This window comes from Pangasianodon hypophthalmus, chromosome 13 (assembly GCF_027358585.1).
Source record: "Pangasianodon hypophthalmus isolate fPanHyp1 chromosome 13, fPanHyp1.pri, whole genome shotgun sequence".
Taxonomy (NCBI): Eukaryota; Metazoa; Chordata; class Actinopteri; order Siluriformes; family Pangasiidae; genus Pangasianodon; species Pangasianodon hypophthalmus.
In genome coordinates, this window is record NC_069722.1 from 12,052,808 (window position 1) to 12,079,747 (window position 26,940).

The 26,940-nt window shown below is 38.4% G+C and overlaps 2 protein-coding genes across 2 annotated transcripts in view; both read left to right on the forward strand.

Annotated features, from left to right (window-relative positions):
- The first annotated feature begins 960 nt into the window (after nucleotides 1-960).
- gaa (alpha glucosidase) lies at nucleotides 961-12,469 on the forward strand. The gene is given in 19 exon segments (XM_026917101.3): nucleotides 961-1,833; nucleotides 2,649-2,806; nucleotides 2,983-3,148; nucleotides 3,224-3,320; nucleotides 3,410-3,529; nucleotides 3,619-3,737; nucleotides 3,924-4,055; nucleotides 4,888-4,998; nucleotides 6,043-6,156; nucleotides 6,345-6,429; nucleotides 6,523-6,640; nucleotides 6,800-6,933; nucleotides 8,047-8,198; nucleotides 9,235-9,383; nucleotides 9,554-9,695; nucleotides 9,807-9,905; nucleotides 10,016-10,180; nucleotides 11,822-11,974; nucleotides 12,126-12,469. Coding segments are annotated over 19 exon segments (2,850 nt in total). The 5' UTR covers nucleotides 961-1,263; the 3' UTR covers nucleotides 12,192-12,469.
- A 3,905-nt stretch (nucleotides 12,470-16,374) lies between these two features.
- Nucleotides 16,375-26,940, forward strand: part of tbc1d16 (TBC1 domain family, member 16) — a 36,549-nt gene continuing 25,983 nt past the window's right edge. Inside the window, exons 1-3 of the mRNA XM_026916961.3 lie at nucleotides 16,375-16,684; nucleotides 21,919-22,122; nucleotides 24,079-24,487. Of these exons, the coding sequence (XP_026772762.1) occupies nucleotides 21,948-22,122; nucleotides 24,079-24,487 (584 nt within the window). The 5' untranslated portion in view covers nucleotides 16,375-16,684; nucleotides 21,919-21,947. The remainder of the gene's footprint in view (nucleotides 16,685-21,918; nucleotides 22,123-24,078; nucleotides 24,488-26,940) is intronic.

Below are 26,940 nucleotides of genomic sequence, written 5' to 3' on the forward strand. Positions count from 1 at the left end.
CTCACACCGCAACATTATGAAACCTAATATATTTACAGTTGTTCTTATATTGTAGTTACTAGCTTATTTGACTAGTCCCTCGAATTGAATGGGTTTAATACAAACCTCACTAATTCAAAAAACGTAGGCTTATATGTAATGTCAGCTTGGACCAAGAGTGCTCTGTCGGTGGATACTTACAGAAATAAAAAGCTTTATGGCTCTAATAAATAGGCAAAATATTTAAAAAAAAAGTCTTGTTATTTAACAAAGAAGAATCCATAATCATTGATATGGTGCAGCTTTCTGTGAGGAGATGTTTATTTAACATTTATGGAAGGAGTCTCCAGTGTCAGAGCTTTGTAAAAGTCAGTAAGTTGTCCACCACTGGAAAGTCTTCAGGACAAGGGGCTTTGTGCTATCTGATTTCCTTTTCTTTATCTTATTAACTTCATGAGAAACAAAAGAGAAGCTGGTGAGGGAACAAGTGTTCATAGCTGCTATAACGTAAGTCATAACAGGAACTAACCTGTCTTGCAGACATTCAACAACATTTAAATGTAACTGAAAATGGTTAAAAAGCACAAAGTGTGATGTAATAATAAACACTTGAAGATGTGCTGTTATTGGAAAATGGGCTGGTAACAGCTCTTTACTTCGCATTAGTCCTGAACACACAACCTCGTCTTTGATTATTTTCCTTTACCAGCACTTCCTGTGGTGTTATACTGTTGAGTATGTAAGGATGTTACACTGGGTTTTAAAGCAGTGTATAGAATTTAGGCGAACAGATTCCGAGTTTTGTTACAAGCCTCAATTTGCGGGTGGATTTATCACAGACCTGGCAACTCAAGCGGCTGCGATTCGGCCAGAATCTGCCATCATGTGCAAGATGTAACGTCAAAGTAACAGTTCTGCTCAGGCTTTTCGTCATGATTTCTCTCATGCACACTTTGGTAAGTGCATATATATATATATATATATATGTAAAGCAGTGCAGTGTGCTTTTGCACGCTGTGTCCTGATTGATTTGTTGATGTTATAATTTGTATATGACCCTTTTCCGGTATTGCTGAGTTCCCTTTTCAACGATGGGGAAAGTTTCATAACATAGTAAGAGATCAGTTACGGAAATCCCCTTAAGAGAGTGATTTCTGACACGCTTGTACTGCAGCCCATTTTCAATAAACCCAAACTCCCTGCCTAACCCAACCACTCTTCACTGGCTGTTTTTATTTTTATATGCAGTCATGGTAGATTCCTAGCAGATCACTTGAGTTACACATGTCTGAGAAGCCTGAAGATCCTGTTTGAATGACCATGAATCCGTGTTGGCTTCCACATTCAGCTTATGTTCTTTTAACTCTGGCCCTATCATGCATATTGATTAGCCAGTTGTATCTTCACCAAGCATCAGTTGTAAGAGTGCCATCATCTCCAGAGTTAACAACAATTAAAGTGCCCAAGACCAGAGATCTCTTCAAGAACACCACCAGGAACTTTTCAAATAATATAAATTCAAGTGAATTACCAAACCACTCCACTGTTGCTGGAAGGGACTGCGGTCTTCCCGTGGAGAAGCGGTTTGATTGTGCCCGTGATCGAGCCGTCACTCGGGCGGAGTGTGAGGAACGAGGCTGTTGCTACTTGCCCCTACCCCAGTCTGAGTACAGTGGGCCGCCATGGTGCTTCTACCCTGCATCATATCCTGGCTACAGAATGGGACCGCTTTCTCCCACACCTAGGGGTCAGTCAGCCACACTTACTCGCGTCACTCCTTCTTACCTGCCCCGAGACATCTCCACTCTGCAGCTAGAAGTGATGGAGGAGGAAGCGGGCCGCTTACACCTTACTGTAAGTAGCTGAGATTGATAGATAAATGCATACACACATACGTAAGGAACTTTCTTGTTACTCACAGAGCGTAAATGAACTGTACATACATGAGCAGCAAATAGGTATAAGTGGTAAATGGGTAAAAAGCCACACTGTAGATGACACAGTCGTAGTGTTGGTGCCTCATACCTCCAGGGTCTGGGGTTTGATCTTGGACCTACTGTCTGCTTTGCATGCTCTTCCTGTGTTGGTCTGGTTACGCCGTGTTTCTTCCATCCTCCCAAAAAACATTGGATTGTCTTCAAACCCACCATGACCCTGACCAGGATAAAACATTTACTAAAAAAATAATTAATTATGAATAACTAACACTGAATAAGATACATTACACTTCCTGATTGCAGCGTAATTGTAATGCAAACTCAACATCCATCATTTCCCCACTGCCAAAAAAGCAAATGTAGAGTACAGTATACTGTATATAATGTGTACGGAATGAGCACATTCACATCTTCTGTAACTTTATTCTGGTCAGAGTCCATCACAGGGCACCATGTATACACACACACACACACACACACACATTTTGAGTAGCCAGTTCACCTCCTGGCATGTTTTTTGGGAGGTTGGAGGAAACCCAAGAACCTGGGAGAAACCCTGAGGGAGGATGTGCAAAACTCTGCACAGACACTAACCCAAGTTCCGAATCGAACCAGAGACCCTGAAGCTGTGAGGTGGCAACGTTATCCACTGGCTTCTCCATTTTCCAGAAAGCTGTAGTCTGAAATGTAGTATTACTGTATTATAACACAAAATTATTTTTCATATAACAGCTGAAGGATCCCTCGTCAACTCGATATGAAGTTCCCTTTGTTGCAGTGCCATCCAGTACGTACAGACGTACAGACACGCAAGGTTTCCTCTATGATGTGGAATTTCAGCCAGACCCGTTCGGCTTTGTGGTTCGTCGCAGATCCAATGGCCGAGTGCTGTGAGTGTGCTCTGTAGTCTTCATGTGATCTACAATTTTAATTGTTTTGTTTTAGTTGAGGATGAATTAATAAATAATAAGTATTACCTCACGGTAGTATGAATAACACTGATTCTGAATTTGTGGAGTACTGCATGTATAATGCTCGGGTCTTTTGTGTGATATGTGCACTTTAGACTGAACACCACCGTAGCACCGCTCCTGTTTGCAGACCAGTACCTCCAGCTCTCCACCTCTCTGGCATCTACTTTCATCTCTGGATTTGGCGAGCACTACACACACCTGACTCTGGATCTCAACTGGACCTCTGTCACTCTGTGGAACAGGGATATGGCACCACATGTGGGTACTTCACCAATCAAGCTTCCGGTTTAAAAGTGTTCTGGTTCCAATATGCTAATATTTAATAATTTGCAGAGCGATGCCAACCTTTACGGCTCCCATCCATTCTGCTTAGTTCAGGAGGGTGATGGTCAGGCTCATGGCATCTTCCTTCTTAACAGCAATGCCATGGGTGAGGCAATGAACCCTTTTAAAGTTTAAGTACTTTTTTTAGATAATATATTCCATGAATTACATGTGTTCTCCTATGTGTCTGTGTAGAAGTAGCACTGCAGCCCATGCCAGCGCTGACTTGGGTGACCATCGGAGGAATTCTGGACATGTACATCTTCTTAGGCCCTGATCCACAGAGCGTAGTCCGACAGTACCATGAGGTTATTGGTGTGAAGCGTTTAACTTTCATTTAAGCTGCATTTCAACACACAGAATCCTAGTTAGGGTTTATGACTTTCTTATAATCTTATCCCAAGGTTATCCCATGATGCCACCTTATTGGTCTTTGGGGTTCCACCTCTGCCGATGGGGCTACACCTCCACTAATGTGACCAGAGCTGTGGTGCAGCGGATGCAGCAAGCCCAGTTTCCTCTCGTATGTAATGTACTGTATAGATTTACAAATATGCGTTGCACTATTTCCTTCATTAGTTTGCATTGCAGGCACCAAAGTGAATTGTATTTAAAAGAAAAGTTAGGTAAAACTTATTATTTGAAGATGTTTCAGGAAATATTGCAATGTTGCTAAATGGAATAACAATTTAAACCTGTGTGTCAATAGGACGTGCAGTGGAATGATCTTGATTATGCTGACAAGAAGCGAGTCTTCACCTTTGACCCACAGAGGTTTGGAGACTTGCCTGAGATGGTGCAAGAGTTCCATGAGCAGGGACTGAAGTATGTGCTCATTTTGGTAAGCGGGTTAGTTGCATCTGAATTTAATTTCAATAAATCAGTGATATGAGCTGTATATAGCCTGTCTATATAAGATATGGACTGTTAAAAATATAAGGTTGCATTTAAAGTCACCTTAAAATTTATGACATATGTTTTTTTTTTTTCAAATATATACTTTATTACACAACAGTTAGTTCCAGTCGACTAATTTGATTGGTCAAGCACCATTCCATGAGTGCCTATATTTCCTAATACCATACTGGGACACTGTGTGTATCCCTCTGCTGTGTTTGCCGTGTAAAATTCCACTTCCTAGTTAGAAACGTTTACTACAGTAGAGTTAGTGATATTATCAGCAGACATGGCAAACAATACTTTTCAGGAATATAATTTTTGGCTTAAAATATGAAAACTCATCAGATGAAGATGAGAAGGAAGAAGGGATGCCAATTTCACCAGAAGCACCTTTAGCGGGAATGTACAAATCAATTCAAGCTAGCTAGCCATAAAGTGAGTGTAGCATCTCTGGAATCTATTTCCAGTAGCGGAGCAAAAAATAAACAGAACATTCGGCCATACTGTGTCAGAAATTGTGTCACTTATTTGATATTAATTAGAGCTGTTGTATAAAAGTAATATCACACTCACAATCGGTCATACTGAATATCGGCACAGATGTGATTAGCTACTGCACTCTTGCTCATGTGATATAGCTTAAATAATATATATGTTTTTCTGTGCATGCATATACTGTATGTCTCAAAGATTCTCTTTCTGCAGTCTTCCTTTGATAGGTAGTGTGTGTATACTGTATACAGTCATAACAGCAGCCTGTGGTTCTGTTTTAGGATCCAGGCATCAGTAGTACGAGTCCTCCAGGTTCATACAAACCTTTCGATGATGGAGAGCAGCGGGGTGTTTTCATCAAAAACCTGACAGGACAAACACTCATTGGGAAGGTGCGTGCTTCTCCAAACATAAAGAGAGAGAAGAGAATTTCAAGCATGAAATTAGAAAAAATATCCTAAAAATAGCCTTAATAATCTCATAATTGTTTTATTATAATCTCATAAAAATCTCATGTAAAAAGACATTTTGACATGACAATATTTCAGTTCCTGCAGTGTCCCTGAGATAGTTCGTAAGCGGCACGCCAGCTAACACTTTTATGTTAGCAGAACATTTTATGAACGTTTTTTATGAGTTCTAGGAATGTTTGGTTCCAGAAAAATGTTTATATGCTTGTAGATTTACCTCCAACATTGTCACAACATTGTTCCATAATAGGTTAGTTTTTGTGTAACCTTGAGACGCAAACCAAAATCACAGCAATTTTTTTAGATTATACCACTTTTCTTTTGAATTCTCAAATCTGATTGGCCAGAAGGTGTTGATTAATTTTCTATAACAGCAGCTCTGACAGTAGCGCTGGCTGTAAGGCAAATCACAGGTATATATGACTGGCTGCATTTTCTTCTTATAAACATTCATATGAGAGTAAAAGAGAGCGACTGGTGAGGGATCAGTTGTTTATCTGTTATAGCAGAATTGGACATTCCACAACATTAAATGTAACAGATGTATAAACAGATAAAAACATACAGTGTGTCATTCCTTAATTACAAATTGTAACTGTTGGGAAATTGCTGTGGTATAAGAAGAATAAAACACTTTATAACACACGCTGTTATAAGATATAATAGTAACTCAGCTTTGCGTCGGGTCGCATCATACCACCCATGTTTGATTATTCTCCTATTACAGCACACCCTGTGTTATTCCTTACACACTGCAGGAACATAACATTTAACATTAACGTTGTAGGCGAATCTGTTTAAAACATGTTGAATACTTACTGAACATTTTAATAACGTTCTCTACTAGCTGGGATTTATTTAAACATTTTGATTTACTGCACCAGAATGTATTTGATATTTGATGTTTGAGGGTTAACATGCTTTTATGTGTATTTATGTGTTTTTGTGTGTATGTGTGTGTATCAGGTATGGCCTGGTCCAACAGCATTCCCGGACTTCACTAATCCAGATGCAGTGAGCTGGTGGGAAGAGTGCATCAGAGACTTTCATGCCAATGTGTCGCTTGATGGCCTGTGGATAGTGAGTCTGATTTAGCTATTTCATCATTCAGTCTGTTTTTCTCCCTAACCATGGAGTTCTTGTATCTGGATTAACTAAAAGGGTTAATAAAGGGATAAAGTGTAACGTGGCTGTGCTCTATGTTGTTTGCAATCTGTCTTCCTGTGATTAGATTCTCATTTTCTGTAACTGTCCCAATATGTCAACAGGATATGAATGAACCTGCTAGTTTTGTTCACGGCTCAGTGCATGGATGCCCAGCCACTGAACTAGAGAATCCACCTTATACTCCAGGTCAGGTTTTTTTTTTTTTTGTACCTAACGTATCTTCATTTCAAAGGTAACCCTGTATGGCTTGTATAGAAGGACACATTTCTGCTTTCACAGATGTTATAGGAGGTCAGTTAAACTCAGGCACCCTGTGTATGTCCAGTCAGCAAGCGTTGTCTTCCCATTACAACCTGCACAACCTGTATGGGCTGACTGAAGCTATCGCCACTTACAGGTATTACTTGTTTTATTGACATGAATGATTACCAGTAAGGATACTATGTACATGTTTTTGCATTTTAGATTCATTTTACACTTGTCAAGCAGATAAAATTGAATTTGTAGCTTATGCCTGGTTAATTGACTGACCTGTCTTTTTCTGGCACTTGCTCAGCGCGTTGCTGAAAGTGAGAGGCTCTCGGCCGTTCGTGCTGTCCCGCTCCTCTTTCCCAGGACTGGGCCGTTTCTCAGGGCACTGGACAGGAGATGTGCGTAGCGACTGGGAGCAACTGCGATACTCTATCCCCGGTGAGGCAGAATGAAAAGCTGTAGACTACTGTCCTCTAGTGTACTGGTGGAGAATATGGCAGAAATACAGTTGAGTGCAAGACTTTTGGCTCACCCACATTTCATTTTTAGCTTCTAGGAATAATTTTATTTGAAAATAAATTGTAAAATCGAGGTGTATTATCTTTTTTTCCCTAGTCAAACCTTTGCAAACTTTTGCACTCAATTGTATCATATCATATTATTAGAAGACATTTTTACAATACACAATGTACACGTAAGTGTCAGCATAACAGTAGTGCTGCATTTAAAAAACTATTCTGATTGGTCAGAATGGTATTGATTCATTTTCTATAACAGCACAGCTCTGAGAGTAGCTGGTGAAATTCCAGTAACAGGTTTATATTAATATGCAATTCTTCATGTTGTGAAATTTTCTACATGGAGAGGTTTAGTTAGCTTTTTTTTGAAGGAGTCTCCAGTGTCAGCGCTTTATAACAGTCAGATGTAAAGCTGTTTTCTGAGACAGAAAAGTCTTCAGGCTGTAGTACTTTGTGTTTTCTTGGTAATTTAAGCTCTTATTAACTTTAAAAGAAAGAAAAAAAGAGGCTGGGGAGGGATAACAGGAACTAACTATTTTTCCAGATGTTTCACAACATTAAGTGTAACTATAAATGGATAAAAAAGTATGATGAGTTGTTCTTTAACAAATAAAAAAATTGTAATTATCATGTTTTTTGTGGTATAAAATGAATGAAACAGATTGGGAAATACTGTTATAGGAAAATAACCAACTTTATTGCATCACCCTGTCATTGGTAATTTTCCTATAAAAGCATTTTTATTGCTCATTAATGTTTACAAAAATAAATTATTTAACTTGAAAAAGGAGGAAAATTCCCTGCTGTACAGTTTCATGCTTTCCTTGGAACCACGTAAGTAATTATCAGCCACCTCAGAATGAGGAAAATCTTTACATGATCTGAGTTGCAGAATCCCTCACCTCATGTTCTGTGGCTTTTTGACTCATACTTGAAGTGAGAGTTTAAGATTGTTGAACTGAGAAAAGCTGTGAGTATTGAGTATATTTGAAGCTGTCTGTGGTGTGTGTGTGTGTGTGTGTATGTGTTGTAGCTGTGCTGCTGTTTGGGCTGTATGGAGTTCCTCTGGTCGGGGCAGATGTGTGTGGATTTGAAGGCGACACTAATGAGGAGCTGTGTGTGCGCTGGACTCAGCTGGGTGCCTTCTATCCATTCATGAGGAACCATAATGACAGACCTTATGCTGTGAGATACAAAACATAACCCCACAGTACACCAACACACAAAATGAACTTATTCCACCTTGACCTTTGGTACATTGTTTTAAGTTAGCACTATGTAACTGTATCCCAACTATAATGTATACTGTGTTGTATTATACATGTGGAAACTGTAACCCATGCCTGTGTGACGTCTGACTTAATGAAAGCATTTGTAATAACCAAAAATGTTTAAATCCACTCCTAACCTTAACCTTAGTCAATAATAACATTTTATAAGACTTGATCTTAAAATGTGTAAACATGAGACCCAAGACAAGCTGGTATAATCAGATTAGCATGGCTAAGCTCTCTCCCTCTGTCATAAAAACAAGGCTCGATTTTTGGCATCCATTTTGTCTTATCTACTGTTAACAAATGGCTTAAAGTGGATTATTTTTGACTTTTGACCCTTTTTTTTTGTTTTACTTTAACCAGCAGTCATAAATGAAAATACAGAAATGAGGCTGGGGCTGATTTCTTTCTAGCCCAGGCTGTAGTTTGAGGCAGGAAATCTTTAACAGCTGTGTCAGGTGATTAAACAGAGTTAAATGCTGCCTGGATTTCATGAGAGTTGGGGATCATTTATTTAAGCCCGCTTCAGTAAATCCTCAACCTCAGCAGTGATTGAGACGATGTGTGTGAAATATAACAGTGAGTGTAGTAGACATGTACTTTCTCAATCAGTGATTTTTCAAAATGCCTTTGGAGAAAGTAGAAGTAAATGAACTAAGGAGACTTTGTCCAATCAAAGTTAGAGTACATGAAGGGACAAAATACAGAGCTGTTTTGTGTGTTTCAAATGAAAGTGACAAGCAGATTGTCATTTGTTTAAAAAGTAAAAAGTAGCAATCATCAATAGTGTTGTCTATCTGTCTTTCAGTGAATGTGTGTAATAGTTGTATGCCTATAATAAAACCCTGTGCTATAAGGCTCAACCATAATGGAATTCTTTAGCCCTCCCATTCCATTATAAACCATCTACATGTATACTCGTTGTTTTATGTTTGTGTGTATCCTAGCCCCAGGAGCCTTACGTTTTTGGACAGCAGGCCCAGACAGCCATGAGGAATGTGATGATGCTCAGATACTCTCTTCTGCCCTTCCTGTACACACTTTTCCACCATGCACACACCTCAGCCAGCACTGTAGCAAGACCCCTCTTTATGGAGTATGAAGCTCAGTTCCTACATAAACAAACTGTAGTAAAATCACATGAAGTAAAATGTTTTTGATGCACTTTTGTTAAAATAGAGATAACTTATTTGCTAGCATGTTGGTTTGAACTGACAAGAGAGCGAGCCATAATTTTCTATTTTATTTCCTTCTGCTTTTTCTCAGGTTCCCATCTGATCCAAACTGTCCGACGATAGATAGGCAGTTCCTGTGGGGGAGTTCTCTGCTCATTAGTCCAGTCCTAGAACAGGGAGTTGAGGATTTGGCAGCCTATCTCCCCCCTGCGATGTGGTACAGTCTGCACAATGTAAACCCCATTCTTATATAGTTTCCCTGCTCATATGTTTTTGCAGATATCACATCTCTAATCCATAGTAGGATCACTCGTGACCTCATCTCATCCTGTGTTATACTGCAGGGGCAACTTTACAACAGCAAGGGCCAGTACCTGCTCCTTCCGGCTACACTAGATACCATCAATGTCCATGTGAGAGGGGGCCATATTATTCCACAGCAGGTACTTCAGTCCACACATGTGCAACAAAACATATTAATGAAACATGAGCTTTGATAACATCATACATGTTTCCTTCATATATGGTCATTATTATCTGCACATTTATTCAGGTGCCTGCATTGACGACCTCAGCCTCACGCAGTAACCCCTTCCACCTGACGGTGGCGCTCTGCTCACAGGGCTGGGCCAAAGGAGAGCTGTTCTGGGATGATGGGGACAGCCTAGATACATTTGAGCAAGGAGATTACTCATATATTATCTTCACGGCAGGACAGGTAGGGCCGTTTTAAAATTTAAAATGATACGTTATTTACAGAATTCAGGAACTTGGGGACAGAAGAAGGTTGTGTATTTAATTCCTTAAATTGCCAGGAAGCCACTGTTGACCAAATCTCAACCAGTCAGCTGTAGATGGATTAAAGTATCTACCAAGTAATAAATGTAAACATTAGCGCTGTCAAAGTTAATGCTTTAATGCAATCCATTATCATTAGCACGAGCTTTTCAAAAACATTAATGCAGTTATCTAATCTGATCTTCTAGACCAGGGGTCTGCAAACGTTTTACAGTTAAGAACCCTTTTAACAATAAAAAAATTAATTCAAGAACCCCTCAGTACAGATTTTTTAACTATTAAAAAAATGTACACCTGTACAATATTATTTTGCCACTTTATTGGGATCAGAGAATTATTTTTCATTTCTGAACCTTCCAAGCCTTCCACTCCAATTTTTATTAAAATTGTTGTTAGATTTCAGTTGGCACTATTTATACACACTACCTGTACTATTCAATATCTCCAACACTTCAAGCATCTTTAATGAAAATCTTTACAGCAGGTATATTAATAATCAATATAATAGACAATATCACAATTAACATAAAAAAACAGTGATTAGTCATGATTAATTATTTGACATCCTTGTAAATATAAACACATTTCATTTTTATTACTAATAAATATATTAATATTTTCCTAGTCTATATTCTTGACTAAAATCAAATTTCAGTGTTGTTAAAAGTGAGTCAAAAGAACAGTTTCATAGTTACATGAGCAATTCCATAAAATATAATTAAAGTGTAATTTACCTATATTTGTATCTATCATATGTCTATGTACAGTTATATGCAAAAGTTCGCACACCATTAGGACAAAATGAAAAAGTTTTATTAACAACAAGACATACACATTCATACATAACTAACAAACATGGTAAAACTATGTGAAGCTATTAATAGCTAAAAAACCTCAGTTTTTATCTCCTTTTTAGAATATTATAGAAATTTTGTCTAATATCTGTATGCTCACCGTTTATAACTGCCTCCAACCTCTTTCATATTTTCTGAACAGTTTTTCAGATCCTCTCAACTGTAATATTTGCTGCCATATTGTGATAACTCTGCCACATTTTTTGGCCAATTTTTGCCCATTTTTCTTCATATGGCTGTTATAACTCTGCCGGGTATCATAAACTACCTTCTATAAATCAGGTCTGGACACTAAGGGGGTTAGAGAAAAGCTCATTTTTCTAAATAACAGTTTATTTGCCTTATGATTTGATTGCAGAATTCACCTGGGTTTCATGCATAAAATTTTGGAATTTGGCCACATTTGACTTTTTTTGTTCAGAAATCATTAAGGATGCAAACTTTTGACTAACTATATAGAAGCAAAGAAGCTGAAGATGTGTAACTAGTCTGAACTGTAAGGAAATTCATTCAGTGTAATTAGAGCAACAGTTGAAAACAAACAAATGAAAAGAACGTTACCTCTTGTGGTTTGTTCTTGTTCTCGTGTCATTATGTTTGCTGTAACTAGACCATTTCATTATTTAATGACAAATACATGTGGTTATTCATGGTTGTTGATAGGAGCACTATCACTTCTATGGTTTATGACTTTAATTGCCCTCTAGTCACAGCTGGTGGGTGAGCCATTAAAACTGAATGGAGCTCTGGATGGTTTAGTTGTGGGAGAGGTTCGTGTGTTTGGAGTTCCAACGCCTCCTACAGGAGTGTGGGCTAATGGGAAACGAGTGAGGGATTTCTCTTACACCACAGACACCAAGGTAAAGCATCTACATGAATAAATTAGCATGCTCTGGTGGAGTCATTCACATTCGTACTACAGTACAGCTCATATTATATTGATATTTTACGATGGTACTATGGTTAACCTTGCATATCTATATTAATGGGGTTTTTTTTGTTGGTGTGTAGGTTCTTACAGTGTCGAATCTGGCCCTGCTGATCTCAGAGACGTTCACAGTGCAGTGGAGTTTATGAAATTCCTGCTATTCTCTCTTTGCTGGATAATGGAATAACTATCAATGTGTCTTTTTAAATGATGGAAATGCCACATGTCACATGAAAATTGCACTGGGTCTATAGAGATTTTGCAGTCTGAAAAAAGGTTTTTATGTACTCAATAAATTTGACATACATTTTTACGGTGTGTATTCTATTTGACATTTTGAATCTTTCACAAAATACATTACCTTAAACCTGATTAAAACAGAATAAAGCTACAGTTCAAATTTGGCTCATTATCCCTAATGGATCATTTGAAATGTTTGAGGATATGTTTGACTTGTGGAAAACCATATTGGCCCATCTTAGGCACCTATAACATATTGGTTATTTTACAACTTTTTATCACATAAGCCATGAAGGTTTTCAACCATGTTTTTTTCCATTCACTCAACTGGGTACAGATGGGCACAGATTAACCTAAACGCAAGGGCTGAAAAACATCACCTGGTCTTTTTCCAATCTTCAGCTGTCCAGTTTCGGTGATCCTGCGGCCACTTAGATTCCTGTTCTTCGCTGAAAAGAGTGGAACCCAGTGTGGTCTTCTGCTGTTGTAGCTCATCCACTTCAAGGTTTGATGTGCATTCTGAGATGCTTTTCTGCACACAACGGTTGTAAAGCTTGATCATTTCAGTTACTGTAGACTTCCTGTCAACTTGACCCAGTCTGGCCATTCTTCTCTGGCCTCTCTCATCCACCAATTGTTTCCGCCTTCAGAACTGACGCTCACTGGATGGTTTTTTTTCCCGCACCATTCAGTTTAAACTCTAGAGACAGCTGTGTGCATTAAAATCTCAGGAGAGCAGCATTTTCTGATCTAGTACCAGCATTTCTGGTACTAACAACCATACCACTGTCAAACTTTGCAAAAAAATGACATCTTAGCAAGTGAAAATACCTTGAATATAGTCAAATTTATCTAGTATTTCATATTATAAGATTACAATAAACCAAATGTAAGATTATTAAACCTTTTTCAAGCCATTTGTGCTCATTTCAAGCTTGAGTTAGTCTTGTTCTATTGGCAGATAATTTTTACTCATTTTAGCCATTTATTTCTAAAAAAAAAAAAAAAAAAAAAAAAAAAAAAGCAAAATTATCTGCCAATAGAACAAGAAAATTACAAGTTTGAAATAAGTAATCATGTCTAGAAATAGGTTTAGTAATCTTATATTTGGTTTATTTAATCATATAATATGAAATACTAGATAAATTTGACTATATTCAAGAAAATTTCACTTGCTAAGATGAGATTATTTGTAGTGAAGTCACTGAGATCATGTTCTTCCCCATTCTGATGTTTGATGTGAACATTAACTGAAGCTCTTGGCCTGTATCTGCATGATTTTATGCACTGTGCTGCTGCCACATGATTGGCTGATTAGACAAATGCATGAATTAGCAGGTGTACAAGTGTTCCTAATAAAATGTATGCCATAATGTTTAGCGTGCTATGAACGTAGCATTTGCCTTACTATCGTTCGTTAGTTTACCAGCTTACCTGAGGATGGATCCTAACTAGAGGTATGCATTTTTTTCTGTTAAACAAACCCATCTACTAGTTAGCTTTGGTTTCTAGCAAGTTAGCAGCTCTCAAGACAGCCATCATGTTACATTGGCAATGAGACAACTGCGATGGATTAGTGTCCCATTCAGTGTGTATTCCTGCCTCATGCCTGAGAGAGATTCAAGATGCACAGCAATCCTGACCAGGATATAGGGGTAAAGATCAGTGAATAACTGAATGAGCTACAAGTTGAGCAATTCACTGAAATTTGGGGATATGTTAATGCTAGTTGCTGTATGTTATGTGAGGCAGGTTTGGGGAAATAAATTTTAAGTTCTGATGGTTTTTAATGTCAGCATTGATTGATTTGTTGGAGACTCACCACAACAGGAGAGCATACATTGACATGAACTCTGAAAATGGCTTAAAACTGACATAGTAAACCTCTGTACTGCCAAGGTGCCACTGTTGGGCCCTTGAACAAGGCCCTTAACCCTATCTGCTCCAGGGGTGCTGTATCATGGCTGACCCAGCGCTCCGACCCTAACTTCCTAACAAACTGGGATATGCAAAAAAATAAATAAATAAATAAAAATTCACTGTGCTGTAATGTATATGTGACAAATAAAGGCTTCTTCGTTTTCTAGACACATTTATATGAAACGTTAATGGTAGAGGATTCCAAATGCATGTGTATCCAAATACACAATATACTCTACCTCCCTTCTATTTCTCTCCTTCTACTTTTGGAAGATCCCAAAAATTTGTATCACGTGTGCTTTGCTGAGATAAACAGCTTGCATACTCCAAATCATCCAGTTTAAGCATGATAAACTGTAGTGCTGTTCAAATGATTCACGACAGTCCTCTTTTTGAATAATGATAAATGTACATGTCTAAATTACATTGTATCTGGAAAAATGTGAGCTTACACAAGTCAGTTTTGCTTGTACCTAGGATCTCAATCAATTGAACCAAACTATAATACTAATTTGAATTTCATTTAAGATTTTTATTTATTTATTTGTATTTTTGATGTCAGCAAATGCTGATAATCAGAGTCAGTGGCATTGTGTTGGTTTTTATCTCTGCTTCAGCTCATCATCTCCATCTCAGTGTATGGCTGCATGGTCACCTGATGGTGTAAAACGCTGGTGACAAGTTCATAACTATATCATTTTTTGTGCATGTTTGAATATTTGCTCAGAATATTTGCACAGTGAATTGTGGGTGACTGGTTGCACTAAATTGTCCTATGTGTGAATGTGTGTGTGTGTGTGTGCATGGTGTCCGTTGATGAACTGGCGTTCTATCCAGGATGTTTTCCCACCTCATACCCAATGTTCCAAGGATAGGATCCTGACCAGGATAAAGTGGTTACTGAAGATGAATGAATGTTTGTTAAACATTCTTACCAACATATTTAGCTCAGCCAAGCCAAAATTGTCTGTGGTCTCTGGGAGGGAGGGGTGATATACAGCACTAGCCAATCATGGGTGTCTGTGAGTACGTGTATGCAGAAGAGGGCAGATAGAGCTTTCCTCTGAGTGTGTTACGCTGCCCTGTGACTCAGCATGAGCAGCAGTTTGAAAAGATGCATCTCTCTGGCTTCATGTGACTTAGAGGAAGCACATGTCACTTGCGAGCATGTGAGCCTTCCCTCTCCTCAGTTGTTAGCTTTCCTTTTATATACTGTCCTATTATATGTATTATGACCAAATTGGGTTTTAAGTCTAAAAAGATTTTTTATATCCGTGCTTGCTGGATAACCACGGTACACCTCATCCAAACTGAGTGTTTCTTTATAATTCCTTCTTAAAAATAATTGCAAATGAAAAACCCAAATGTGCATTTGATGGATGTATGTCCATGTAGAGGTATAGAAACTTTTATTTCACACAACATGTGATGCACTGAGTCAAACTCAAACCTGCGTTTTAATATTTGATTACAGGGGGATTAAATGTATCAGCATAGTGAGAGTACTTTACTAAGGAACACACTGCCATGGAGGACAGCAAGGAAAGGGAAAACAAAGAGACAGACTATCTGAGACACTAGCGATTAATACTGTGAAAATTTTATCCCTGACCCAAGAATCATGACCATGATCATGACCCTTTCCTGAATTTCTAAGGAAGAAGGGGTAACCTTGGTCAGCTTGATACAGCATGGCACAGCATATGAGGTGAAAAGATGTACAAAGCCCTATTCTATCATTAATAATAGCATTAAAATTTTACCATACACCATGTGGATCATGCACAGTAGCATGCACTGTATGGTATAAGCTCCATGTAGAGGACACAGAGAGATGATGCTGCTGTATGGTGGTGCTGATGATGAGTGACGCGCTCAGTCCAGATGGATTCAACCAACCACACACACCTGCAAACTGTGACCTCTAAACGTCACAACAGCGGCAAATTATTCTCCTAAAATACTACAATACATTTTAACATTATTTTTTATTCTCTTTTCTTGTACGTAGTTCTATATTTTCTTGCAAACAAGCCTAAAAATATTCTAAAATAAAACCCACGGTGTTCAGAGGAAGCGGATTGTCTTTCCGGAAGCGGCGGAATTTTAAGGGATTGGCCTTCAACGTAGTATATCATGGTTGCCAGATTGGGCGTGACTCCACCCTCTTGGTTATTTTTCCACATTGGAATGATAATTAACACTCCGGGCTGGTGGATACACTTTTTTGCTTTGTTCACTTTGCGCTGGCTGTTTTAATGAATTGGCGGGTTTTGGCCAGTTTATGGATTGGAAATAGGCAAGCCAATCTGGCAACCCTGTCAGCAGCCAGCAATGTGCCAGCTGAAGTCCTGTGAATAAACACACGCACTCCGGAGGGTGCAGGAACATTTAGCACAGTCCTGTGAATGTCATTTTACTGACGAGGACGATTTGCGGGATGGACGAGCGGTGAATATCGTCATTTCCTTACGGGCTGAAGGTGAGGCTTGGATACTGATTGTTTGTACTTTTTTTTTGGTCGTTTGAAGGCAGCACTAACAGCGTCCCATACGGTGGCAACCTGTGATGATGTGTCTGGTTTTATTAGGAGTAAACCTGAGCAACATGACCCTCTAATGATGCTGCGCTTTCATAACATATGTGATGCTGCTGCACGTCGACATGGCACAGAATACTCGCATGTCTGACCTAAAATTATATAAAAATCATGTCAAAATATCCGAGCATCATATACATCTGATCAGGCCTAACGACCTCCATCCCACATCTTACCTTCAGAGGCAGATGGAGTGAATAACTGCACCACTTATTCCCCTTATAACTCTGCTAGATTATATTTTTAACTGTTGAGCAAGATTTTTTTTCACCACTAGCTCCATAACTTACTCAAATCACCCTGTAGGACTTGCACTAAACTCTGTGCAAAGCTTTGTTTGTCATGCCATTTCCATACACTGCATACTGGTCAGTAGGATTAAAGCCATCTAAGTGTCTATGAGACTGATAAGAAGGTACTGTGTGTGTGTGTGTGTGTGTGTATGTGTGTGTGTGTGTGTGTGTGTAAGAGAGAGAGAGAGAAATGTGCCAGTGTCCAAGAAGTGATGACAGTAATGCATGACATGAGCAAGGCCATATGCTTCACCACTGAGGCCTTTATTATTATTATTATTATTATTATTATTATTATTTACAGGCTTTTAAAACAGAGTCTTAGCTTCATGGTATTCTGAGACCCTGACTTATTTGTCTAGCATAAGGATTATGTTTTTGAAGGAGAAAACAAAGCACTCCTATAAGTCACCATGGATAATCTTGGATTTCACAGGGTTTTTTTTCTTCAGACTGATATGTTTCCTGTGATCTAACAAATGTCAGTGGACAAATTTTGGTCAAAAATAATGCAAGTAAAGTCTTAACCATCATACAGAGTACTCACACTTGTAATATGAATATCATATCATGCAGCCCTTACCAACTTGTGCATGTTGCTTGCTATAGAATTTCCCTGATGAGGGTAATCAGGTACATGCTTGTTATGTCACTTAGTGGCTCCTGTTCTTTGCACCGCTCTCATTTATTAAGTGTTTTTCAGCCAGCTGACTCTAACTTCTGTTTTCTCTGGATCACCACAGCTCTGTCTTTCAGGGCCATACTGCTGACTGCAGCACTTTTTACCTTCGTTCTTGCTAGAAGTTGCCCTTTTCTCCTACTCTCTGACTTGTGACCTGAGAGATATATCACATTTTACAGCTGCAGCATTATTTCTAGTCCCACTACAAATATACCCCCCCTCCAACACACACACTCACAAACACATGGCGTAATTACATCCTGATAAAGTTGTTCTCTGAGAGCAAAGGTCAGTAGGCCATTTGTCGTGAGGAGCCAGTCACAAGTCTGGAAGAGCAGGCACGCTTCAGACGTCATGCATCTGTCACATGTGAGTAGGCATGTGCTGATAATGATCAGTTATATGATCACAGTCAGTCAGATCAGTCACAGTATTCAGCATGCTCAATATTGTTGTTATAGTGGCCATTTTGGAATCCAGTCAATCCCTCTGGGTTCCAGTCACCTGTAGGCTGCCTAAGTAGACCGCATTTTTAATAGCGTTCACATGCTACTGAGATCTAACTGTGTTGTGTCTTCTAATACACCTTATTTTGGTTAAATCTTCAAAGCTGCATCGCATGAGTACTTCTCAGAAATGGAGGAAGACTTTAAGAAATGGAGGAAGACTTTAAGAAATGGAGGAAGACTTTAAGAAATGGAACTCTCACTGCTCTATCAGAGAAATTAGATTAGACAATTGATATTAGGGCTGGGCAATATGACGTCATAATATCAATATTGTGATCAGTTATGTCACAATACACTTTTCTGTGATATCTTTTTATTCATTTTTCATAAGAATTACTAATTGGAAGCAGGTGATTTGATGTAAAACACAAAACACGTCTACTACATTTTGTAGTTACATTTTGCACTGATTTTGTTTTCTCCTTTCAGGGTTAAATGTTTTTTAAATTTATTTTTTATAAATTAAAAAATATTTTTTTTAAAGATATTTTTAAATAGAAAAATAAATGTAGTTTTGTAGATATTAAATAAAGTATCAAACAGTTTTTTTTTAATGCAATGCTACTTTTTTGCTGGCAGTTTTTGAACAAACTTATATATCATGATATATACCATCTATCAAATAGCTTTGAGAGTTATGATGTAATATTTTTGTCATGTTGGCCACTCCTAATTGACATGATATAAAAATTTACTATCAGCTAGGGTTGTTATGGTGTCATAGTTTCACAGTTAGTTAGGTGTATGCTTATACAGTTACTTCAACATTTCTTTTTAAAATACATGTGTAAATGCATTTCTGTCTATTACTGTCTAGCCATTCATTTTTTTTTTTTACCCAGTGGTTCTCTTCTTTTTATGGAGAACTTGTTCTGAAAGATATCTTTCTAAGAAAGGGGAATAAGGGGATCATTTTCTTTCTTTCCTTTTATCCTTTTGAATACTGTTTGTGTTTTCTTTATATATATATGTATGTGTGTGTATGTAAATGTATGTGTGTATATATGTGTATATATGTGCATATATGTGCATATATGTGTGTGTGTGTGTGTATGTGTGTGTGTGTGTGTGTGTGTATGTATATATATATATATATATATATATATATATATATATATACCATGATTAATCATGGCATTCACATACACTCTTTGAAAAAGGGCTCCTTAAGAGATCTTTGGTTAAGACCCAGTCCTTAACTTCCCAAACTGGTTTTATCTTTCTGGAACCATTTCTGATAGAAGAACATAAATCCCATAAGGAATCCACAGAAAGAAAACCCCAAAGAACCCTCAAGCATTCAGGAGTTTATAGAAACAAAAAATCTTTAGCCACTTTTTGATGATGTTATTTATTACATTTTTTTCTAAGAGGTAAATCTCAATGACTGGTAAAATTATTGTAGTAGCAACACACTACTGAAACGATTAATATTATTTGACCATAAATTTTATATCGACTGAAGCCCAGTTCTCTTCCTTTAAGTGACTGGAATGTGATTGACAATTAAGATGACAAAACTGATTTAATATGAATACAAAGAGCATGTTGTATAGACAAGCTTATCGCTGTTTCTCACTGCAGGAAACATGGAGCTGAGTTAATCATGAAAGGTAAACAAAGCTGAGAGAAAGAATACATTACGTAGACAGAGTTTGAAAAACATCATTTCATTAGACTGATCATGCCCAAATTAGGGCAAAGCAAGCATAGAGACAGTTACAGTATATTTCTGATAAGGAGAAGTTCATCACATGTGCAGCGGTCTGCTGCTGCGGGTGAAAAAAGGAAGCCAAGAATGTGTTTTCAAACCATGTTGCCTTTTGGTTAGAAAGTTTGGATGCAGGTTGAGATTTGTGGACTGCACCATTTAAATGGCTACATCATCTTACATGGTGGTGACTGGTGGTGGTTTTTTGTGTATATATATGTGTGTGTGTGTGTGTGTGTGTGTGTGTGTGTGTGTGTGTGTGTGTGCGTGCGTGCGTGTGTGTGTCACTCTTTGGTGTATTTGTTCAGGGTGGGACTTCATATGAATTACAGATAACCTGCTGTTAGTCCAGGATATAGACTTGGCTCTGACTCCTAACTACACATTTTTTCTTATGGAAATTTTTCAGCTTTACTGTGCTTCAATTTATTACTGCACAGAATTTAACTCTCTAAATAAGTACAGAAGCCACTGAGGTGACATGGTCATTATTTTTTTTAGCAATGTGTAGCCACAAATTAATATATTAAGGCCACAATATGCCAAAAATTGTGCCAGTGACTTAATGTGTTATACTCAATACATGGCCTCCAGTTAATTATTTAGCAGGAACTCGTGAAAAAGTATTCACTTCGAGAATTTGAGAAAGTAGGCTAATGGTATAACCCATGTCGGAATGCCAGTAACTCCAGTATGTCTTTGTGTCACTTCCATGATTGAAATTATATTATCAATCATCTCCATGCTCAGGTTCCTTTATCCACAGTGATAATTCATGGTCTAGTTTGATTTGTGCCTCTCTCTTTTTAAAATACAGTAGTTGCTAAGAGTTAAGTATGTCTTGGCTGCGAAATAGGTGTCAAGAAACTTGTATCTTTAATATATTAATTTGTGGCAACACCATATTTAAAATAACTACCATGACACTTCAGCAGCACTGTAGTAATGCATGAACTTTTAGAAAAACGAACAGCATGAGCTTTGAGCATATTGTTGATGAACGTGTATTTGGTGTTTCCAAAGAGGGCTGGGTTTTAAGGGAGAACATCCTGAGGGCAGTCCAAGTTGTCATTCATAATGAATATGGATGTGATATTTAACCCCATATATAATGCAGTAATTAAGTTTTAAGGTCTGATTACTAGTTTACTTTAACTTTTGTTTCAGAGATTAAACTTGTTGTCATATATAGTGGGGTCCAAAAGTCTGAGACCATGTTGAAAATCTTGTTTTTTTTAAAAATTTTTTTAAAAAATATAAAATTGGAAATAAACAGAAGATTTTAGAATTTTGAAAAATTTAAAACAATGGAAGTAAATGTTCAATAACTTGAATATTTAAGATTCAAGATTCTGCACTATTTTTGGGTCCCTATTTAAATGTAAGCAAATTTGTGATATTGACCATGTTACCTGCTTTGCACAAAAGGTCAGATTTTCCTCATGACTAATCTCTTCTACTGAAGCATGTGTTCAGACGACACTCTGATGGATTTGATCTAAAATGGATCGTAAGGTTTTGCACAAAGTCCATGCCAGCTCCAGTGCACACTGTCATTAAAGCGAAAAGGGGACATACCAGATACTAAGAAATTCATGTAAATATTTCACAAATTCTACTTTTCACTCAAGTTGTTGTCAATAATATCATTTTATATCATAATATCAATATCAAAATTGTTGTATTAAATTAGAAATGAATGCAGAATAGAAGCATTTTCACTAGTGGTCTCAGACATTTGGGCCCCACTGTATAATAAAATCCAGGGATAGTGTTTCATGATAAGTAATCATTTGGTTTCACCTCCTACAGCTTCTGAAACAATTTGCTTGCAAATCTGTTGAAAGACTTTTGTCTGAAATGTCCAGTTTCTATAAAAACTTTGTTCACTATGCTGTAACTTTTCTACTTCTATGTTTCAGAGGATGGGAGCAGTAGCCAGGCACTGGAGATGTCATTCGGTCGGCTCCTGCGGCGTGCTTCATCCAAAGCCTCTGACCTCTTGACCTTCAATGCGGGCTCGGCGGGGTCACGGTCCGTGCAGGACGGGGAGATCATATTCTCCAAGAACAACGTGTGTGTGCACCCGGCCGAGCCCGTGCCCGGCCTGCCCGAGCATCACCCAGGTACTGCACTCAACTATGCATGCAGCAAATATGCAGTAAATTAAGGATTATTGAAAAGCTCAGTCCTTTTTAAACAAACACGTCATTGTGTGCTACTGCCAGTGTGTTCTACTGTGTGATGTTTTTTCCACATGTTTGCGGGAAGGTTCTAGTCTACTGCTCAGTTCAATCTGGCTACAGCGGCTTGCATGTGTATTCACCCCTCTTTATTTTTCCACATGGACTTCATTCAGCCAGCTATTAAGAGTGTAATGATTGGATGATTTGGACAGTAAATGTACAGTAAACTGAAACGCATCATAGGAAATTCAGAATAGAAATCATGTTGTATTCTGTGGAAGCCTGAAGTTTACACCTCCACTAATTATGTGACTTCTGATGGCAACTATGTTCTGATGGCAACAAAGGGGGTGAATATTTATGCAGTTACTAGTTTTATATATTTTATTTGTAAATAATTTTGAAAGTTATGTTGAATCCCCCCCTTCCCACTTCAATATTATGGGCTATTTTGTGTAGATTCATGACATATAATCCAAATAAATCCATGGGGTCTGTCTGTGTCTGTGTGTGTGTCGGTCTGTGTGTGTGGGTCTGTGTGGGTCTGTCTGCCTGTGTGTGTGTGTCTGCCTGTCTGTCTGTCTGTCTGTCTGCCTGTGTGTGTGTGTGTCTGTCTGTCTGCCTGTGTGAGTGTGTCTGTCTGTCTGCCTGTGTGAGTGTGTCTGTCTGTCTTCCTGTGTGTGTGTGTCTGTCTTCCTGCCTGTGTCTGGGTCTGTCTGTCTGCCTGTGTGTGTCTGGGTCTGTCTGTCTGCCTGGGTGTGTCTGGGTCTGCCTGTGTGTGTGTGCGTGTGTATGTGTGTGTGGGTCTGTCTGTCTGTATGTGTGTGTGTGTTGGTCTGTGTGTGTGTGTGGGTCTGTCTGTCTGTGTGTGTGGGTCTGTCTGTCTGTTTGTGTGGGTCTGTCTGTCTGTGTGTGTGTGGGTCTGTCTGTGTGTGTGTGAGTCTGTCTGTGTGTGTGTGAGTCTGTGTGTGTGTGTGTGTGTGTGTGTGTGTGTGTGGGGAGAGTGAGGTGAGTTTGCGGGGAATATACCAGCTTTAACTTCCTGTACCATCCAAATAATTTTCCAAGCAGCTAATTAGTGGAAATAAATGCAAGTAAATGTGATACACCAGAGCATGTTAGCTAGCAGAACTTTCTCAGTCGATCAGTTGTGATGAGCTTGTGTTATTCCTAAAAACTTTGTTTTGATTTGATAAGCTTATGTCATAGGAGAGCCTTTTCTGCTTTTTTTTTATTAAATTATTAAAACAAAGCACTTCTTTTCCATATGCTTATAGAAGATTTGAATATTGAAGATTTAGAAGTATAGTCAGGAATGAAAATATTTGCTAGTTACACTCCACTCAACAACACATACAGTGCCTCCAAAAAGTATTCACCCCCTAGTGGTTATTTCTCTTTTTGCTGTATTGCAACGTCAAATTGAAGTATATTAGAATAGGATTTTTTTCTGCTCCTTTTTAAGTGGCTCTCTACAGAAATAAAATTAAATCAATTATTTACATGTCCTTAAAATTATTTAAAAAAAAAAAAAATCAAAACACTGCCATTTTTTCATTGATAAAAAAAATCCCATTCCAATGTACTTAATTTGATGTTGCAACAAAGCAAAAAAACAAATAATCACCAGGGGGTGAATACTTTCTGGCACTGTGTATCCAAACTGAAACCATTGTGCTTTCAGTGTTAAAGCTGAAAAATATTTATATTTAAATAAAGTCCCAAGTGTTTTTTGTTCTTGTGTGACAGAAGAACACTACAGCATGGGCTTTTCAAACTGCAGCTGAAATGCATTCAAAATGGCCGCTTCAGTGTTCTCCTCATGTGAGGGATTAGGGCGTAGTGATAATCACTTCAGAATGGCATACAGTTTTATTCTCCGTTGTTCTTGTGCAGGTTACTTGTGTGTCCACCTGGAGAAGGACGAGACTCTGGGCTCTACTCTCATCCTCACCTGGGTTCCCAACTCACGCATTCAGAGGCAGGACGAAGAGGCCTTGCGTTACATCACGCCCGAGAGCTCACCTGTGCGACGCAACCCACGCCGCCGACGTGCCCGCCTGGCACAGCCACGCCCTCCACCCGCACATGAAGAAGATGAGGATGAGGAGGAGACCCCTGAGTCAGGTCTGCAGCAGCAGGAAGAGGGTGATGAAGGCTCGTGCGAGCTGTCGGCCGACGAGGTGAGCCGCGACAGCACGCTGGGCTCCGACTCGGATACGTTCTCCTCGCCGTTCTGTCTGTCGCCTGTTAGTGAAGCGCTGGCCGAGAGCACCAGCTCTGTCTTCCTGGACAACGAGAGCAGGTAAGAGGAGAATGTTTAGCACTGAAAGCCGTGCAGCTGCTGCACTATGCTGTTACTGTGCATAAAATACCACTCCATCCTGCTTACTGCAGAGTTACTTTAACAGTTTTAACATGTACCATCAACTGCAAAAGTATTGGCACCCTTTTAGTGGCCTCTTCTTGGCAATTTTATTGTGGTGTGTGTGTATATATATTTTTTGTTGTGGCCTGATTGTGGTTTAGTGATGTTTAAACTACTTGTATATTTCTATCCATCATCTCAACAACCATCTGTCTCATTTACATTGAAAGCTCTTTGGTTTTGCCCATGGTTATGGATCACAAAGGAATTTCAAATGTGTGCCGCCTTATATCTTTACACCACAGAAACACTCTGAAAAATCTGAGAGTTTGCAATCAATCAGAAAAATAAATAAATAAATCAGGAGGATGATACTAAATATTTTAATATATAATATGTTTCCACAAGTGAGGAAAAAACTATTATTTTAAAAAACAGAAAGAATAAAGAACAAGAATGGCTTTTGTTAGAGAAAGGGTGAATTGTATCTCTAATACTCTGAATGGAAATTTGAATCATGTGAGTAATGGTTGAGTTAAGCGGCTGAGAGTTTAAATCCCTGTTAGTGTTGGACCCTTGAGAAAAGCATTAACACTCACCAAAAAATTGGGAAGTGGGCCTGACTGGGAAAAAAAATTTAACATGTCCTACAATAACATCACATTTATTGTACCAAGCATAGATACGATTGTTCTATAGATGCAGCTAATGAGTTGCACTGGTTGAAAGGGATCATGTCTGGCCTATACAAAAGCATCCTGTGGTCTAAAATAAAAACAGTAGTGCACATCTTTGTCAGTTCTCAAAGCTCAGGCTGTGGTTATCTTTAATAGAGGGCATGAGGATGAACCACCTGAGTGCCAGAGCAGTATCAGTGATCGTTGTCATTAAAAATGATATTCACAATAGAGAAATGGCGTGCAGAGAAACGTGAGAACACTTCATGTCTGTGAGCACTGAGACACACACACTTCCTTTCCCCTCACTAACAAGGGCTAATTAATGTAAGATTCATGACCTAAAGTAAAAAAAAATATCTTAATCTTATGAGTCTGTAATTTCTAAAGGCCTTTTTTAGATCTGGATCTGATGAGAGAAAATACAAGACTGCTATCTTTTCATTTGTGATGCTTTTAACAGCAAGTCACGTTTAAGGCCCCGATAAGAGCAGAAAACGTGACGTACTGTGCACGAGGTGAATTTACGATGGGAATGTACAGCATGAACCATAAGTCTACTTGAAACCTTTACAATAACTTTTTTTCCTACGCATTGCAAATTACGTTCCAGGAGAAATAGCATAAACATGGGGTCGTAAAGTTGCTGCTTTTTCCAGCTGTGTGCTGGAGCAGGTCAGCAGTGCACGCAGTAACAGAAGCCGCACAGCACTTATCCATAATTCATGGCAGCTTAGCAGGGTTCATGTTACTCAGCAGGTTGCTCGTATATTACATCTCAGTCATGCTCTCACACTCACACATAGCGTACATGGTGTGCTGACCTTCTGTCTTAGCTTGTGTGTTGCTAAGTGTGTAGTGTGCAAGTACCATTATTGTGACAGGAATTCCTCAAGGGCTACATGTATTGAGATATATAATAGCTTTTTGTTGTCTATAAAGTGAAAGCATTTGTGGTGCTTGGCTTGTGCTCTTGAGCCCTTGCTGATGCATATTGCATGGCAACACTGTTATACGATTGATTAATACTTTTATTGTACTGGTTTGGACTGCAGTAGTCTGGTTCTTGAAGGCAGTCAAGCATACTGATTAGACCCTATTTATTGTTTTGCCCTCTGGTGGTTATTAACAAAAGCATTGGATTTGCAGTTAATTAACATTAGCTAATGGGTTTGGTCTTTTTTTTTTTTTTTTTTTTTATAAAATGTGTACAAATGATATAATTTGCAGGGATTATTCACATAAAATTAGAGATTTTAAACATTTTAATGTGATCACCAAACCACAGGACTGAGACACACGTAAAGACAACTTGAAAAGGAAATTTAAATAAAATTTGAGTTTTTTTGCAAATTTCCTTTTACTTGCATTTCCAAGTAAAAGAGAAAATTCAGGTGCAAATGCTGAAGGTGGGATTTAAATTTTATCCATCAGGATTTGGCTTGTGAAAATGAAACATGAAGGCAGATCTACACACTAGACTGCATTTCATTTAAAGGACCATTGGCATTGGTGTGTGAACAAACTCAGAAATTTCTGCGATGTACAGTCAAAATTTCAATATATAGAGGCAGGCAAAAGTTGCTGCGTTTTAGTGGAAGATTACAAGCAAAGATGAAATTTGCCTTTTAAGACGAAAAAGCAAAGAATCGTGCACAAGCGACATGGGCTAACAAGGTTAAAAAAAAAAAAAAAAAGGTCAGTTTTAATTTC